General features: G+C 40.6%; 1 protein-coding gene across 2 annotated transcripts in view; it reads left to right on the forward strand.

The window, feature by feature from the left end:
* The window catches only part of N4BP1 (NEDD4 binding protein 1), a 281533-nt gene that overhangs the window by 98730 nt on the left and 163428 nt on the right, over positions 1-19375 (forward strand). For both annotated transcript variants that reach the window (XM_086945445.1, XM_086945446.1), the window contains exon 3: positions 12256-12386. In XM_086945445.1, the coding sequence (XP_086801571.1) occupies positions 12256-12386 (131 nt within the window). The remainder of the gene's footprint in view (positions 1-12255; positions 12387-19375) is intronic.

Here is a 19375-nt window from a genome sequence, read left to right on the forward strand (position 1 = left end):
TTAAATACTGTTTCTGCTCGGGAACCGCAGAACTGGGAATTGCACGCTCCATCCAGTGAGTAGCAAGAGTAGAGTATGAAGCATGACACTTCGATTGATGAGGATCCTTGCATCCTATAAATAATACCTCTTCCGATCTATGTGGAAGAACTTTACTTCATCTTCCACGAAGCATCACATTGATTGGGTTTGTTACAATATTTATTTGCATATGTGATAGGCCAATAGAAGATACAAAAAAAACTCTTCCCCCTCATTGGGATTTGAAGAGCACAGGTCAGCCAGTCAAGACAATGGTAAAGAGGTAATGCTCCAGGGGAAGGATTACCAGAAGATGAAAACATTGACATTGAATGGTAAGGAATGGGCAAGTGGCAAATTGTGGATATAACTTTGTTTATGTTTTAATCGCTGCCTGTGACTTCTGAACCACCCCCAATATGTCTATCCAATCTACTTTACCAGATAACTATCTATTGAAAGTAGTTTCCAGAATTAATAGCGATAGAAGGATATCGCTGGGTGAAAGTCATTTACCAGACCTCCCTCTGGTTTCGTCTCCGGATCCCAATAATGCTGATATAATTACCACCAATGACACTGTTACAGCAGCTGAGACTGATAATACCGGTATCAATGTTGAATCTACTGAGGCCCCTGATAACTTGACTGTGGTGGAAGATATACCAAATCCGTGTGAGACCTCTGAAGGTACCCCTCAGCAGTCCACTAGGGCTACAAAATTTATGAGAGTATGTAGGAAACCAGCTCTTAAACGGGGAAATCATTCTGTCAGAAAAAACAAAAAAGACACCATACACAAGGAGAACATCGAGGAAACAGGGGCATTATCTAAAGACAGTTGTGTTTCTATTAAACCCGACCAAATTGACTTGTTAGTGAGTACTATCGATAATAAATTGAAAATGGTTGTAGAGCCCTTGTTAGTTAAAATTGATGATCTATGGGCAGAAGTACTGAGACTAAGGGCTGTGGTGGATCAGCATGCAGTTAATTTGGATAAATCTATATCAAATATTAAAGATACAACGTGCACACACACAGCACCTATACAGGATAGGGTACAACCACGACATACAAATAGTGCCCCCTCTACTGCTAATACTGGGAAACTACTATCTAAAGAGTTACCTGTATTGGCATGCCCAGTAGCTCAGGAAATGGGCCGACCTTCACAGGCAACGGCAGCTGGGTCAACTAGTGTAGTGTCGGGTAGTTCACACCCTGATGCAAGATCATTACCAGCTCCAAACAGAGGAAAGACTGTTTTGGTGCCAGCTGTGTCAGCTACGCCTGCTGCCACAGGGGGGACTAATGGGGTACCTGTAAGGATATGTAGGCACCCAGTAGACCTTCCCCCTGAATGTGTACCCTATGTTGTGGTCTTAACTAATGTCCCGACTTCAACTCGGGCCCCGTATACCCAGGAGTCGGCGGATTCCCTAAAAAATAAAACAACTTCATGGCTAAACCGCCACTGTGGTTACCCAGTTGGCTACTCTGATCAAATTATTTCTATCAGAAGAGTCAATTGGATTGGTAATACTAGGAAGACCTGTGGGGGCGACTGCGTGATTATAAATTTTAAACATCTGCAACCTGTTGCGACGGTCCTGCTCAGAGCGGCCGCACTCACGCAGTCGGAGACAGATGTCGTCGCAAGACCATTGGGCTATTTCTATAACCATCTTAACAGGTTGCCTACTGCTAATTGCAGGGAGGGGGCAAAGAACAATTTCAATTATCCATCTATTGTAAATAGACCTGTGTTATCCACCTTTTGTCCTGGTTTTCAGGATGGTACACCTATCCCGCCGATGCACATGTTGAATTCTGCCCCTGGCGGGAATAGATTTATAACACACACTCCCAACCTATTATCAACCTGTGATAGTACTTTTTCACCTGTTAATGGGATGGTTTACCAAGCCCCAATCCAGAATAGGTATCAGTCATTGAGTTTTCTGGACCAAAATGATTGACATGAGATTGATCCGGTTCTTGGGAGAGATGTAAACAGTAATAATATTGGAGAATTAACTATGCCCGAAATCGAACTGGTTAATAATGTGACTGTAGATTGTATGCCTGTTGGGGGAGAAGTTGAGAATTTAATGTATAACATAGAGCTTTTTAACCCAGATGACAACATGTCTGTATTTAGGGACGGTACGCCCATTGTCGGCCATGATAGGAAAAGGGTAACTTGTTATATAGCCAGCTGGAACATTGCCGGCCTGATGGCCAAGGAGGATATGCTAGGATGGAAAGACTTTATTAGTTTATTTGACATCATTTGCCTACAGGAATCCTGGTGCAAAAACTTTAAGGGCAGTGATGGCTTTGTATCCTATGAACTTCCTGCCTTGGCATCGCCCCATGGTAGAGCAAAAGGAGGGCTGTTGGTTTTGATTTCAGTCAAGTTACCTATTTCTGTGAAAAAAGCATGTAGTAGTGGGGGCTCATTCCCATATTTTATGGCTAGCACAAGAAGCGGGTAGAAATATACTTTTGATTAATTTCTACAATAATATATTTGATGGTACCAGGCACACAGCAATTAATGATTTAGATAATGCATTGAGTAATTTTGTGAAAAATTTTAATGGCGTTTATGAATTTATTTTTGTGGGGGATTTTAATATTTCAGTTTGTCCCTTATCGTCTCAGAAGTTATGTGGTGTCTATAATCGCTCAGGGGATGCTGATGTTCATTTTCCCCATCATTTGTATGGAGAAACCCTGAATAACTTTCTGATAGATTATGACATGGAAATCATGGAAAATGCAAAGAACGACCTGGGAGAAAGTCTACCGACTTTCAAAGGGAGGGGGGCTAATACTGTCATTGATTTTATGTGCATGTCCTCTAACCTAATCCCCCTGTGCTTAGAGCCCAAGGTGGTTGACGTTATGATAAGTGACCATAACTGCTTAACTACTGAAGCCATGATTTGGAAACCTGTCCCCACTCTCGATCTGGGTACTATTGTCAATATCGAACCCCATAGACCAAATGGTTTCAGGTTGAGGTGGAAAGGAGAAAAAGCCGAAATAACATCTGATTCCATCAATAGCTGTTTTGATGGAAATTACGGCAATTCTTGAACAGGATGAAACTGTGGCTGCCAGTATTGATCACTTTGATAGAATTAACTCAACCATCAAGAAGAAGTTCACTAAAGAAGTAGGGCACAAGAGTAGACAAAAAAGGGGGTGGTTTGACCATGCTTGTTCTACCGCCCAGAGTGACCTTAAAGAAGCCTTTGCAGCTAAACCCAGAGATGGGAGTCTGGTGATCCAACTTAGGCAGGATTATAATTTGATCCTTAAACGCAGAAAGTCTGCACTCCAGCAGGAAGCGTGGGATAATCTTAGCCAAGCAGCAGAACTGAAGAACTGCACACTGTTTTGGACCACGGTGAACAGCCCATTCCTTAAGGACGAGAAGGTGCCAGAGCTCACATCAAATGTGAGCATGGAATCTTGGATTAAACATTTTTCCATTATTTTTGACTCCGGTAATAGACCGGCCTTCTATGGAGAAGGCTGGCCCACAGTTGCCTTAAATATTTCCATAGATGAGGTCATGGTTAGTATAAGAGCCAGTAAGGGAGGGAAGGCCCAGGGACCTGATGGGGTACCCATAGATGTGTATAAGACCGCCCCGGAGATTTGGGGCCCATTGCTGGTCAAGATCTTCAATGCAGCAGTTAGCTGCAAAATACCGTCTACATGGGCTGAATCAATAATCGTCCCCATCTTTAAGAAAGGTGACCGGGGCGATGCCAAAAATTATCGGCCAATATCCTTACTGGACTCATCTGTTAAAGTTATGAGTCGGGTCCTTTTATTCAGATTAGAGGAATGGGCAGAGACCAATGAGATCTTAACTAACAGTCAGTTTAGGTTCAGAAAAGGTCGTGGCACCATTGAGCAGTGCTTGAATTTAGAACTTTTGGTAGGGAAATATACCTAGGCCAAAAAAGGGTCAATTTATCTATGCTTTGCTGACCTAAGCAGCGCTTTCGATATGATAGACCACGCTATACTATGGGCTAAACTGATCGAAATGGGAGCTCCCGAAGGTATACTTTACTTTTTGGCCCGCCTGTACGAAAAACTTTGCACTAGTGTTCGCTATGGACCCAATGGGGAGTGTATGAGTAAGTTCAGGATCGGGAGGGGAATTAGGCAGGGGTGTGTTTTAGCACCCCTGCTTTTTACACTCTTCATTAATGAGGTGGATTCTGTTCTGCAGACCGTTACGGCAGACGTCCCTAGAGTTAACAACCTTAACATCCCTGTGTTACTCTATGCGGATGATGCTTTGCTGCTGTCCAGGACCCCTCTGGGTCTCCAACGCTTGATGGACAGGTTTGTGCAGTTCATCAAGAGTAGGAAACTGGTGATTAATAGGTCGAAAACTTATGTGATGGAGTGCGGGCCCGGACGAGCTAAAACGAAAGTTAATTCCCATTATTCTATAGAAGGTGAACCGGTTAAAAAAGTTGATAACTTCTGCTATTTGGGGATCACTTTTTCCAAAAATGGTAGCTGGGATACCGTACATAAAGCTGTTAAAACAAAGATGATTAGGAGTGCTAATGGGGTTTTTGTATTTGCCAAGAAGCTGGGGAATAGACGCATTAAGGACATGCTAAAAAAATTTCAATCTAGATGTCTCTCTGCGGCCCTCTATGGGGCCGGAGTTTGGGGGGTGTCACCAGCCGGGAGTCTACAGGTGGAGGAGAATAATTTCCTGAAAAGGCTCCTGTGCTTACCCAAATCTACCTCCAACAACTTGGTTCATAAGGAAACAGGTACTCAATTCCTGAATGATATGATCATGTTAAGACCCTTATTACTGTGGCGCTCCGTTTGGCTGAATGATGGCACCTCGTTGAATAGAGCCATTATCGAGGATTGCCTCTCTTTGGACCAGCACCTAAAGATCCCTTGGATCAAATATATTATCGATTTGTTTTCAAAAGGTTTTTGGGTTTAATGTGACCAATGATCGATACTGTGCCTCTGATATCTCCAAGTCAAATTTGAAAATTACTTTTTTGAATTATTGCATAGAGAGGCGTGCTTTGGAGGAATCAAAACTATCTACTTGTAAGCTGTACAATAGCATGAATGATTTTACTGGATTTCATCCATATTTGACACAGGTGACCAGAGTCTCACACCAGTTTGTACTGACCAGAATGAGGATGGGAACAGTACACTATCTGGTCGCGTGCCCCAATGTAAAAATGCGCCCTACTGGACCCTATGCTTGTGATAATAATGCGGAGCAGAGCACTACGCACTTTCTTTTATCATGCCAATTGTATAGTGAATTACGGAAAATCTTCTTAAAGCCCATGTTGAAAAGATTTGGAGTAAGAACAATTACTGCCTCTATGAAACTGCTTTTTAATCTGCACCATCCGGACATTTGCTTCTTTACGGCTACTTTCCTGCTTAAGGCAATTGGTGCCAGGAAAAGTATGTGTTTTTAATCATTTTAACTATTTATTCCATCCCTCTCTGGATAACAAATGTATTATGTGTTTTCTTTTTAACTCATGAAATGTTTTGTATTTGTAATTGTATGTGGTTTTATGGACATGTTTTTTTTATGCTCCGAATAAAGCTTTATGAATTGAATTGAATTGGGTGATTTATAGGTCCATGTAAGTTCTTTGCAAGGTACAAATATGCTTTTTCAAACCAGGCAACTGGTGCTGTGTGATAGGCTCAACATAAACAATAGGTCTCGTCTTTGAAACCTAGTGCTATTGGTTGCTGCTTGTTTAAGTTATAATAAAGGTGTTCATAGGTATTTTTGTAAGTTTATAGATCATCTAGAAGACATTGTGTACAACTGAACGATTTTATTTAAAAAAAATGATTTATCATTTAAAATGTTTTGCATATTTTTACGTCTTTTTGCATGTTATAATCCTAGTTCGTTAGAATTTTTTTTTGTTATAGTGGGTGAGCCATAAATAATGGAGGGAATTTGGGAAATAGTTATTAAATGATAATGCGAGCGGCAGACTGACACTAGGGGAGAATGGATAGATGCCATACTCCGAGGATAATTTGAGGTGGTGGTTAATGATGCCTGGTGGTACTGAGTGATGATGAGGTGGTGCTCAATGATGCTGAGCTATGTTTAGGTGGGGGTGCCGTGCTAGTGCTTAGGTGGAGCTGAGCTGATGCGGTGTGGCATAAATGCAACAGCCCTGCACATAAGTGACCATTGCTGTCTGCTGAGAGGCCAAGGATTGAATATTTAGTATCACCCACTGGCCTGCTATGTGAGAAACTTGCACTCCCTGCATACTGCACTCCAGGGCTCCTAATTGTACCCAGTCATGAACAATCACTCGCAGCCTGACCTTCCCAGACACCTACACGTGACTTGCTTTAGATTACACAAGATTTCAATACTGCTTAAACAAAATTACTGAAAAACAACATCTGGAAAAGCACACTTATGGGATGTATGATGGAACTGAATATTTAAGTTGTAAACATGCATTGCATTCCAGATATGGATTATATAAAGGGGTTTTAACTGCATTTTTGTCTGTATATAGGTTTACATTCTGCACTCAAATGCTTTAATAACAGGCACTCCTACTCCGGTTTTACTTTCCCAACATGGGAAGGATGAAAAGTAAAATCTGCCTCTCTAGGATTCCAATTTGTCACCTGCATTGCGTTTAATATTTCACATGGTGCTTTCAACTCGCTAGGACATCCAAACAATCCCCTCCGCTACTGACCACTAGAATAGCTGTAAACTGAATGACTGTTTCAGGACAGTTTGGCCCTGCAGCCAATCTGAGCGGACTCTGGGCATTTCAGCTCCCTTCAGTTAATGTAAATTAGCTTCCCCAAATGATTGATCAGGTCAACAACAGCAGAGTTAAAAGTGCTGCAGATATGCATTCTACCACAATACATTTGTCTTCTGTAGAAGAGCCATATCTACCCTGTTGCACATATCCAAGCCTGCCCTGTTATTCCTGTAAGTACAGGTATTCTCCTCCTTTGCACAGAGAAGTTCCAGGTCTCAAGAGGAGAAAATGTAGAAGTGTCAGTACTTAGTAGCTGTGAGTACCGGTCCCTTTAAGGCACTGTTCCTGACTGATAAGGTGAACAAATATAGATGTTTAAAATTATTGAAGACTACCTTTAAATGATATTGTATTTCAATATAATTCCTGGCCTTTACAGAATCTTTAACCAACAAATCCCATTCCAATCCTGCCACTTACTGGCTTTGGTCGAGTTGGGCAGGGTCATGATAGAAGGAAGGAGAAGTTGGACAAATAAGTCTTTTCTCTTAAGATTGGAGGCCTGTTTCTCCCGGGTTCTTATTGAGGTGGGGGCTTGAGCAGAAGTGCGCTGCAGCAGGGTAGCCCGGGGCTAAGAGGAAAAGTTTGTTCTGTTGTTGCAGGGATTCTGCTCATGCACAGAACTATGCATAGGAAGCCAGGACCTCAGTCAATTGTGGGGTACCAAAAAACTCCCCTTAGTACCCAGAACCCCTATCCGACTAGCATCAGTGTCTCATTAGCTCTCCGTCCTACAGAGAAGCTACCAATGATTAGACTACCCAAAACATGCGACTTGGGGTACTCTCAGGATTGGTGGCAATCAAGAACACTCTTTTGTTTTTATTCTCATACCAGTCCACAACATGAGTAATTAGACACTGAAAAATTTAACGACGTGCTCTAAGATGCAGTATTTTTACTAACATAAGCAGTCATATGATTAAAAATAATCTGATCAGCATTGTTACAATTCCATAAAACACAAAGGGAGAAATCATATTATAATGACAGTGGAAACCGGTCCTATCTCGCCTTGTGAACCCCCCTCTCCTGCTAGGAACTAGGTTTTATATTAATAGGTCTCTTAGGCTTGAATGGGGAACCCCATACCTCCAAGATCAGCAGCAGTGAATCCCATCACAGGATTAGCAGCGTTCTTTGTCACTGGAAAAGGTTTTTCTCGAAGTGCCCAAATCTCATGCATGCAGTGCAATATTAAAGACACTAGCATTTCAGTTAGCTGCAGCTGTGTTTGTGTTGTGTCTAGAGCATGGGCCGATCAACCTGAATAACCGCATACATTGTTATGGTGAACTTGAAGGCTTCTGCATGCAGTGTACAGACTAAGGTTGCGATGTAAGTCTAGGGATGTTAAAACGAGCCATTCTCAGGCTAGGAAAATAAAGCAGTTTTAACTTACAACAACTGTTATATGTAGTGTTGTGTGCAAAAGCTGCAAAATGGAGTTTAAACTAATAATAAGCTTATGCTAACATAGCAATGTGTGCAAGCAGGGTCCTGTCTTCACTACACTGTGTGATGGATGACGACTCTGGTGTGGTCTGATGGTAGGGCTTCTGGCTTCTTACAGGATTGTTGTTGCTTCACTCTGTGGCAATCCAGTCGCAGTTGTGGTGATAAGAGCTGGAAAACTCTCAGTAAACAGTAGTTGATAAAGGGATTTCCCTTCACGCCACAGCATTGTTGATTTATTGAGCATGCCATGATGTCTAAGGTCCCTCAATCACATCTAGATTTCCACATCAATTAACCTGGAGCGATTAACATCAAAACGCCACACGGGTTGTGGACAAAGACGCCTGAACTCTAAATGGTGATAGAAGAAACAGTGGTCCTAAACCTCAGTTGAAAAATGTTCTAAGTCTGTACTTAGTTATTCAATCCAAACATTACTTAGAGCATAGAGTACATCAGCAGCTCAATGTAGTAAATACTATATTAAATCAAAAAGCAACAAACAGCAACAGGCTTAATTATTACCAAGCAATTTTAATTCATTGCTTATGTAATATGGATACGAGGGGGGGGATTTGGGAAGCACCTTAAGTCGTAGGGAATGTAGATGGATATATTCCTTGAACACAGTACTAAGGGGGCTTAACGAACAAGAAGAGATCAGAAGAAGGGTGTCATTATTAAACCTGTGATTAGCATACTGTATGTGGATTGCATTGATTTTTTTTGATTTTTATTATGTTAATCTGACTACTACGAAATTCTTCTCTGGAACAGGCATCCTCTGAAATCTATATACAATATTTTGTATTTTTTGATCTATAATGTGTGTTGTTCAGCAAAGTTGTTGCATTATAATGTATGTTCATATATGTCAGTTTGTCTAAATGTTTTATATTATGTTAATTGTTTATCGAACCAGCATCGGAATTGCCGTGCAACTATATCCATGTCCTCAATAAGTTTATTAACTCCTTGGACGCTCATGATGAGCTCAGCTCGTCATGATGTACACCTCCATACACTCATGACGAGCTGAGCTCGTCATGAACAATGGGAATCTCAATAACCCAGCACAGGAGGAAAATAACACTAGCATCGATGTGGTTAAGAGCTTTCCATTCGTTGACCTATTGCAGGCACACTCTACCCAATATCTGCCAATAAATGTCGGGCAATGACAGAATAGGAATATATATGAGCAGGAGTGATGTAGAATAAAGGATATGAGTACCCCCGACCATTCCAATCCCTTTTAAGAGTTATGTTTGGGAGACATGGCAGAGACTTCATGCAGTGGCACACCTCAGTACGTGTTGCGGTTTGGATTTGGATACACGTTGGTATGTTGGTTTGAATTCGGCCTCCGTCTTTGCCGATCATGATTGAATCTTTAAAACCATTTTGGTGCAAAGAATTTTGGACCCAAAACATAGCCTGGGTGTTTTTAATTTATTTATTTATTTATTTATTTTAAATGTTGGACACTAGAGAATCCTCGGTTAAGTTTACGCACTTGCAAACGGGGACGTTCTAATTGAGTGTCACGGTGGAGCACTGAGCCCTCTTTCTAGCTCCATGATGACGCGCCCAAATTGTATTTGGGTCGCTTCCGCGTTTACTAGCGTCCACACGCAAACGCTTGTAGTTGAATGGAGACGGAATCCTTCGTGTAGAAGGTATGAGAGGCTGCGCGAAGTTGTCTTTTGTCATGGTATCGGGTGCACAAATTGGCACATATGAGGGTTTAATCTATTTGTAGATTGTACCCTTTTACCCGAGACGACCTGACAAAGCTATTTGATGGCCTTTTACTCACGTGGATACGAGCAATCTGTTCCTGTTTAAGGTACCCATTAGAGCTTCCCTACTGTTTGATAATGAAAAGTGTTTGAAACACCATACGTATAGTGTGTAATATATACCATTCTTTTAGGCATATTGGTGTCAATCACACCGTTTCCTATCTGCACATAATTGAAGCCACGATTACACAGGAGTCTGTGATGTGTGCAAGTTTTTGGAAGATAGACTAAATTACTCTCCGAGTCCATTCTGATACCATTAGGTATGTAAAACTCCTTTTTATCATATGAGTAGCTGTTATTTGAGGAGGTTTCCTAGAGAGTTCAGGTTTTAATTATTGGCATGTTTGTCCTTTAGGTGATATTACACACCTTCCCTGTGTGAGAGAGTCCACACATGGTTGAAATTTCATTCTACTTCCCACTCGGGTAAGCTTTCCCCCCTCTATGGGAGTATTTATATTTATCCACGTTGGTGCAACAGACTTATCATGTCCTTAACTATTGTAGGAACTTCAAGATTACCAAGCCTTGGTGATATTGCCCTTCCCCAATGTCCTGATGAAGTCTCGCACGGCCGAGGTGTAATCTACCCGTCGGGCCATTAGACTAGTCGAAACGTCGACGCCCATTCTTTGACTCCACCCGGACCTGGATTGATCCCTAACATTGACGTTCTTAATTTGGAATATATGTCCGATTATTTGTTAAAAATCCATATACACATTATACTAGGGCCGGACGGTGATTTCAAACCCATCCCATATTTCTCTCATAATTTTATTTAATAAATATTGTCACCATTTTCTGATTCTTTCTTTTGCTTCTCTATCAACACTTATATCATGCCTGACCACCTCTATATATGCACGTTCCCCCTTGGGGCATATTCACCAATTGTACATTATTGTGATCTATTGACAATTTTGAATTGGTTCTCATATGCTGAACAATGAGAATGAACATATTAGATAAGCAATGAATTAAAATTGCTTGGTAATAATTAAGTCTGTTGCTGTTCGTTGTTTTTTTATTTAATATAGTATTTACTACATTGAGCTGCTGATGTACTCTATGCTCTAAGTAATGTTTGGATTGAATAACTAAGTATTGACTTAGCAAATTTTTCAACTGAGGTTTAGGACCACTGTTTCTTCTATCGCACATTACCCAGGTCCTCGACTAATTGGGATACCCCATTTTTGAAAATGGTGACCCCTAAATGACAGTTTCCTGTTTGTGGAAATAACTGCTGCTACATCAATAATAAAGACCTAAGGGAAACATAAAAGTGAAAACATTACAGTGCAAGACGTAACGCAATCACTGGGTGGGCGCGTAACAAGATTTACAGGCCTGTTCACTTTTGCACATGAAATGGAAAGGCAGAGGGAGCCTTCCCACTCCTCCGTGTAAACAAAAGAAAATGAGAAGAAGGAACAAATAGTGCTCCAAAACGAACACATATATACAGGAGGGGAAGAGTACATGTAAAAGGGACAGTCACCATGGGAGAGAACCAAGCACACACAGGCCCTTAAATACACCAATGCACCAATGAAAAGCCCGAATTTCAGAAAAGACACCCAAAATATTGAATGGAAAACGATGGGTGCGTCAATAGCCCACAGAGGAGATGCAGCATGTTGAGAGACCGTACATGCATGCTGCCTAGGCTCGACCTAACACAGAAGTCACAAGTTGGGGCATGTCTATCAAAAGGAACTTTGTATTGTAAGCCACTTTATTGCATTGCAGGTATTTTATGTAAGTGCCAAATCCTGTATGAGTTGCACACAATGGTATGTGGAATTCTGACACTTGAAGGATATAACTTTTTTTTTTCTTCTCCTATCCTTGGTTCTTGTTCTTTAAGGAGCTGGAAATTGGATCCAAACTCTGGGTAGTTTAGCAGATTTACTGTAGGGGGGTCTAAGAATGGGATGTGCATGGGGTCAAACTTTACCAATCTGGTGATAAAGGGGAAGGTAATACTCATCACAGTAATGTCACCAACAACATGCCATCCAACCAGTAACTTGTTGTGTAATATCTGTAACTGTAAAGGGTTGCTAATCGTTTGTATATATTTTTTTTATTGTTTTTAATAGCCACGGTCTCAAACAATATTTTTCATGTCGAGGAATTGCCCTTGCTGTTGAGTATTTCTGGAAACAAGGCCACCGAAACATTACTGTGTTTGTTCCACAGTGGAGAACAAGGCGTAATCCTAATAATACAGGTAATAAAGACACATTGTATTCTTTAGAACTGATGCAAGATTTCCTCACTGACTGTTAATCCTTGACTAAAATGTTTTAATTCTGCCAGCGGTACCGTACAGTCTCCTGGAGACTGGGTTTTTGTACAATTCTGATGAACTTTCCATCCTGCATGCACCCTTTAACGATGGCACAGGCGCCTCTGTATTGCTGTTCACTCCCTATGGCTGGTTGAGCAGAACCATCAGTGTAAATTATATATTCGTACTGATCTAGAAGCATTATTTCATTTGGTAGAGGATATTCTTGTTTGTATTGTAGAATTGCTTGTGTTTTTAGATGTGGGTCGTACCTGTATTCTACATCTGTTGCAGTGAGAGAATTAACCCATTGTATCCATCTTGGATGTGAGGCTTTAGCATTGGGAATGTTTGCCGATGTCACAGCTTCTCGGGCTGGAACTGGGTTAACGACAGTTATACTCTTCCCTTGAGCCAGTGCTCTTTCTCTCACTACGTTTAATCAATGGGGGGTTTTGTCCTACGGGTCCTGGCTGGACAACATACGTTATATCAAGAAAGGGAATGCCAGAACTCGAATTCAAATCACAGCAGCTTGTTTATTCAGCTGATGTGTGCCCTCTTTGAATGACTTAAAGAAGGTATTTCTTCAAATATTTCACTTTTTTTGAATATTTCAATACATATTTACATTTTGTGACACTTCAGAGGATAAAACGTTTCTTTTCACTGAGAAAACAAAAAGTACAATGTTTCAAAACATTACAGACTTTTAAACAAAGCAAATAAAGCATTCAAGTATATTTACAATTCAAATCACAGTTAGCTCTAAATCATGTACACCTAGACTGGTTTTTTTTAACAAATCATTTTTCAACCAATCGACATTTTGGGCAACCTGACTTTGATTATGTCACCCTATGTTTATGTGTCAACCCCTAACATTTGGGTTCCGTCAACTTTTATACAGCCTTGTAGCCAACTTTTATACAGCCTTGTAGCCGACGCGTTTCCAAACCCTTCTTTTTTCTGTGGGGTTCTTCTTCAGGGCTAAGCTGTGCCTATGGTGTAAAAATGAGGGACATTTCAGTATCTCCTATTCTCTACTGTTAACCATCTTTGTTACAAAGGGAAAACCTCAAAGATTTTTACCTTTTGTTGTTGGGGGCTGTGTTATTCAAGCACGGAGCATCATGTTATCCATATCTTTCATTACCTAAGTGGGGTTAAAGGATTCAGTGGGTTTGTAGGTTACCAAATTTATCACACTCATCGACATGTATTCTCTGTTTTATTTGCCATCCTATCACTTACTTCTTATGTTCCTGATCCCTCGTAGAGGTGAAAGGACCGTTTGTGAAAATCTAATAATGGTTCCGCTGTGTTGGGATTCTGTTTAGATATGAAGTAGAAATCGAATTTACCACCTAATTTCTGCAGCGAGTGTTACATTTTGAAAGGCGCTAATGTGCAATGGAGCTTACTTGATTTCAGACGCCTCAGGCGGACCCCGGTATTACTGTGTGATTGTGCAGGTCTCAAACGTTGTTGTGGACTCAATCAGCTGTTCTGTGAACAGAGTTTGAAATGCCCGTTATTCGGCATACTTTCTCCTTCGGTTTCATTTGTTTTAGTTACGCTGGCGGAGACCGCGTTTGCGGTGGTACACACATGGTTCTCTTACCTCCGTCTGTTCGAAGCGGCGTTTAGAGCCTCCGGGGGGCCGCGTGACGCTCACTCGTACCGCTGCTAGGAAAGCTCCGATTTCCAACACGAAGCGGAGCTCTGTTTCCTGTTAATAAATGGTGCTAGGCATTGTGGGAATAGTAGTCTTCCCCTTCATGCCGCTTTTCTGGCGTTTGCTTTAAAGTGTTACTATATTTTGGGCTGCAAGTGGTGAGTAAGTGAATGGCACAATTAATTACAAATCCATGGATGCAATTTTTGGTGCTAAGGGTGGGTAAACAGAGGACTCAATAACTTGATCTTTGCAATTCAGATAATTCATTCAGTCCATCCATCACGCAATTAAACCTAAGGATTAAATATGCTTCTTTTTTGAGTAGCATGGTATCAATGTTCCCTCCCCTCGAGGGGGCTTTCATGGCTTGTAGCACCGTCCATTTGAAGTCGGTCTCAGCATGTTGGTGGTCCACGAAGTGCTGCACCATGGGTGCGGACAGCACTTTGTGTCTGATTCTGGACCTATGTTGGGCCATTCGTTGGTTCACTTTTTGGGTGGTTTTCCCAATATACAACTTGGGACATGGGCAGGTAATGGCATATATTACGTTGTGTGTTTTGCAGTTTGAGAATCCCTTATGTGTCCATTTTGTAGTATTAAATTGGAATTCCTCCCCTTCGATTGTACTGGGGCAGGAGGCACATGTGCCACATTTGTGGTGGCCTGATATAGGTGGTAATTTCCACAATGTGCGTAGGTCAGTTTTGGCCTGGCTGACCCCTAGGTCAGCTCTCACGATGTATTGGGAGATGCTTCTGTTTTTCTTTAGGGCAAACAGTGGCTTTTCAATTGGGACTTCTGAATTCGTTATCAAGTGCCAGTTCTTTAGAATGATGGACTTAAATTTATTTGTGTATGGTCCGAATGTCGTGACGCACACTGGTCTGTCAAGGGGTTTACTGTCTTTTTTTCTCAGTAATTCTTCACGCGGCGTATGCCATGCCCGTGTGGCTGAATGTTTTAACAATTTCCGTGGGTAACCTCTATGTTCGAGTTGATCACTGAGAATTTGAGAGTGAGTTAAAAAGTCTTCCTTCCTTGAACAGTTACGTCGGATTCTCAACATTTGGCCATATGGCAGGTTTGTTTTTAGACTTTTGGGATGATGGCTTGCAAAATGCAATATTGTGTTTTTGTCTGTATTTTTGCGATGTAAGGTAGTTGACAATTGATTTTGGTAAGGGAAAACCACTACGTCTAAGAAGGTGAGAGATGTTCTACTATGTGTGATCGTGAACTTGATGTCTGGGTGTCTGGTATTCAACCATTGGTGAAATTCGGTCAGCATTTCTTCAGAACCTTTCCATTGACACCAGATATCATCAATGTAACGATACCATGTTGTTATGTTTTGTAGGAATGGGTTATTTTGGTAAATGAAGCGTTCCTCATACAGGGACATGAAGAGAACCGCCATTTCGGGGGCGTAAGGACACCCCATGGCGGTCCCCTTCACCTGCACGTAGAACGTGTCCATGAACCGAAAATAATTTCTTTTCAAAGCTATTCTGGCTAAGTCAATGATGAAATCTGTGGGGACTCTTTGTGGTCGTGGTCGTGTGTCTAAGTAAAACTCCATTGCTTCCAGTCCTTCCTCTTGAGGGATCTGGGTGTATAGAGATGTGACATCAAAGGATACCAACAATTCTTGCGTGTCATCAAATGGAACTCCTTCTACCTTATTTATGAAGTCCGTGGTGTCTTTGAGATGTGATTTAACTTCGGACAGAAAGGGTTTTATGAAAACATCCACATACTTGGCAAGTGGTTCTAATAGTGAATCACACCCAGAGACTATGGGTCTACCGGGTGGTGCAGTTATGCTCTTATGTATTTTCGGTAGAAAATAAATAACTGGAATTCGTGGACTCTTTTTGTTAAGGTATTGGAACTCTTTCGGTCCCAGTATCCCCTTGTCATAACCTTCAGTAAGTTTCGTCAGTATCTCGGTTTGTATTTGTGAAGTCGGATCTTCTTTAACTTCTCTATACCAGTCAGTGTTCTTAATTTGACTGTTAGCTTCAGATATGTATTTATCTCTGGACCAGACCACCAGTGTGCCCCCCTTGTCAGCGGGTTTTAACACTATGGAGTCATCAGAGCGTAAGTCGTTCAAAGCCTTTTGTTGATCTCTACTGATATTTCTTTTCAAAAAAACTTTTTGTTTGTTTAGCTGCGTGATGGAGGATAGAACGGTCTGTTCAAAAGCTAATATTTCTTTGGGAATGGTATAAGTGGGCGGAACAAATGTAGATTTGTTGGACAAGTTAGAGGGTTCTGGTACTCTTGTGTCTTCTTTGTTGTGGAAGAATGCCCTGAGTCTTAATTTTCGACAAAACTCTAGTGCTTCTATTTTCAAGTAGGTCAAATCAGTTGTAGTTGTTGGGACAAATTTAAGTCCTAATTCAAGGACAGATTTTTCATGTACGGTTAGTTCTTTATTAGATATGTTCACTATGGAGGTCGGGTTTATGTTTTGTACTGAGTTCTGCGTGTTCTCATTTCCCATGGTTGGGTTTGAGGTTTGAACCTGGCCCTGCCTCTGCCTTCGCCCTTCTCTAAAAAAGGAGTTCTTTTTGAGGGACCCTCCCTTGGATCTGAGTCGTTAGCTGATTCTGACGATGAACTCTCTGAAAAGGTAACAAATCGGTTTTTAGACCTCCCTTGGTACTGCGATAAGGCTCTTCTGGATTCTATTTGGGTATAGTAGTCGTCTTTCAAGTACGGGTAAACAGACTCAGTTTTGAAAGCCTTAACGTCCTTATCAAACTTGTTGGACCTAAAGTTGATCGTGTTGTCCCTGAATGTGGCAATTTCCTTATCAATTTTTTCTAGCAAAGCTTTAGACTCTTCTACTGTATGTTTGTCCTCTATTGCTTTAATGAGTGCCTCTATCTCTTCCTGTTCCTTTTGACAAATTCTCTTAGCTGTTTCAACGGTATGGACCATAAGGTCTCTACTACACTTTGTTGCTATATAGCTAAAGCCTTTTTTATATAATGGGTCCTCCGTAAACACCACCGGTACGTTTTTTACTTGAAGGCCCCAAGGGATGGTACCTGCCTTGAGGTGTTCAAACAAGAAATGTCCGTGCAGTTCCGTGCGGGTATGCTTCTTATGTAGTCTTAGTAGTTTATCGCTCTCATTCTGTTGTTGTGCATTTGTACTGAGTTTAATAGACGAGAATGGAGATGGTCCCGAAATTAAATTTTTGATATGTGCCTCAGAAAAGGAAAGTGTTTCCTCCTCTGACATGTTCCAACGGGTTATGATGTGTAACCCGCTGAGCCAGTTATTAGAAATTAGTTATGGCTTTTTTTGAAAGCCAAAAACCCACGCAGGCTTTGCCTGCTCTCTCTACGTTTAATCAATGGGGGGTTTTGTCCTACGGGTCCTGGCTGGACAACATACGTTATATCAAGAAAGGGAATGCCAGAACTCGAATTCAAATCACAGCAGCTTGTTTATTCAGCTGATGTGTGCCCTCTTTGAATGACTTAAAGAAGGTATTTCTTCAAATATTTCACTTTTTTTGAATATTTCAATACATATTTACATTTTGTGACACTTCAGAGGATAAAACGTTTCTTTTCACTGAGAAAACAAAAAGTACAATGTTTCAAAACATTACAGACTTTTAAACAAAGCAAATAAAGCATTCAAGTATATTTACAATTCAAATCACAGTTAGCTCTAAATCATGTACACCTAGACTGGTTTTTTTTAACAAATCATTTTTCAACCAATCGACATTTTGGGCAACCTGACTTTGATTATGTCACCCTATGTTTATGTGTCAACCCCTAACATTTGGGTTCCGTCAACTTTTATACAGCCTTGTAGCCAACTTTTATACAGCCTTGTAGCCGACGCGTTTCCAAACCTATGGTAACCTACAAACCCACTGAATCCTTTAACCCCACTTAGGTAATGAAAGATATGGATAACATGATGCTCCGTGCTTGAATAACACAGCCCCCAACAACAAAAGGTAAAAATCTTTGAGGTTTTCCCTTTGTAACAAAGATGGTTAACAGTAGAGAATAGGAGATACTGAAATGTCCCTCATTTTTACACCATAGGCACAGCTTAGCCCTGAAGAAGAACCCCACAGAAAAAAGAAGGGTTTGGAAACGCGTCGGCTACAAGGCTGTATAAAAGTTGGCTACAAGGCTGTATAAAAGTTGACGGAACCCACATGTTAGGGGTTGACACATAAACATAGGGTGACATAATCAAAGTCAGGTTGCCCAAAATGTCGATTGGTTGAAAAATGATTTGTTAAAAAAAACCAGTCTAGGTGTACATGATTTAGAGCTAACTGTGATTTGAATTGTAAATATACTTGAATGCTTTATTTGCTTTGTTTAAAAGTCTGTAATGTTTTGAAACATTGTACTTTTTGTTTTCTCAGTGAAAAGAAACGTTTTATCCTCTGAAGTGTCACAAAATGTAAATATGTATTGAAATATTCAAAAAAAGTGAAATATTTGAAGAAATACCTTCTTTAAGTCATTCAAAGAGGGCACACATCAGCTGAATAAACAAGCTGCTGTGATTTGAATTCGAGTTCTGGCATTCCCTTTCTCTCACTACAGCAGTCTGTAGTGCTGGCATAATTTTTCTGTTGATGCAAAGCGTATCTCAGCATTTGTGTACAAATTTGATTTGTGTGCTATTGGTACTGTCTCACTTTCATTATATGTTAGGTAGGTGTACCCTGATTGACCTGCAACTAAAGTGATAACCAGGTTGCATACGCTTACGTGTGTCTGTAAGTGTTTAGAAACGATCATGTCCGCTTGTAAAGAACGAAGAGTATCTGTGTGTTCCTGTATCCACTGACTAACAAACTCAGGTTTTATTAAATCATAAAAAGGTTTTACTCTTTCTGTGGAATCCAAAATGTATGTTCTGCCAAAATTCAGGAATCCCAGGATTGATTGTACATTTTTTAATGATTTTGGCGGTTGGAGCAGGGAACATTTTTCAAAAAAGTTAGCTGCTAGGCTTTTTCCTTCACTTGAAAGCACATATCCTAGAAAAAGGACATTAAGGTGGGCAATATATATATATATATATATATATATATATATATATATATATATATATATATATATATATATATATATATATAATTTTCTTTTTCTTTTTTTTATGTTGAGTTTGTAACTTTCAGAGGCAAATCCCAAAATGATGGTATTCACTCTGATCAAGGGTTACTCCAGGTCATTAATCTGTTGAT

The sequence above is a fragment of the Lissotriton vulgaris genome, chromosome 12, assembly GCF_964263255.1.
Source record: "Lissotriton vulgaris chromosome 12, aLisVul1.2, whole genome shotgun sequence".
Taxonomy (NCBI): domain Eukaryota; kingdom Metazoa; phylum Chordata; class Amphibia; order Caudata; family Salamandridae; genus Lissotriton; species Lissotriton vulgaris.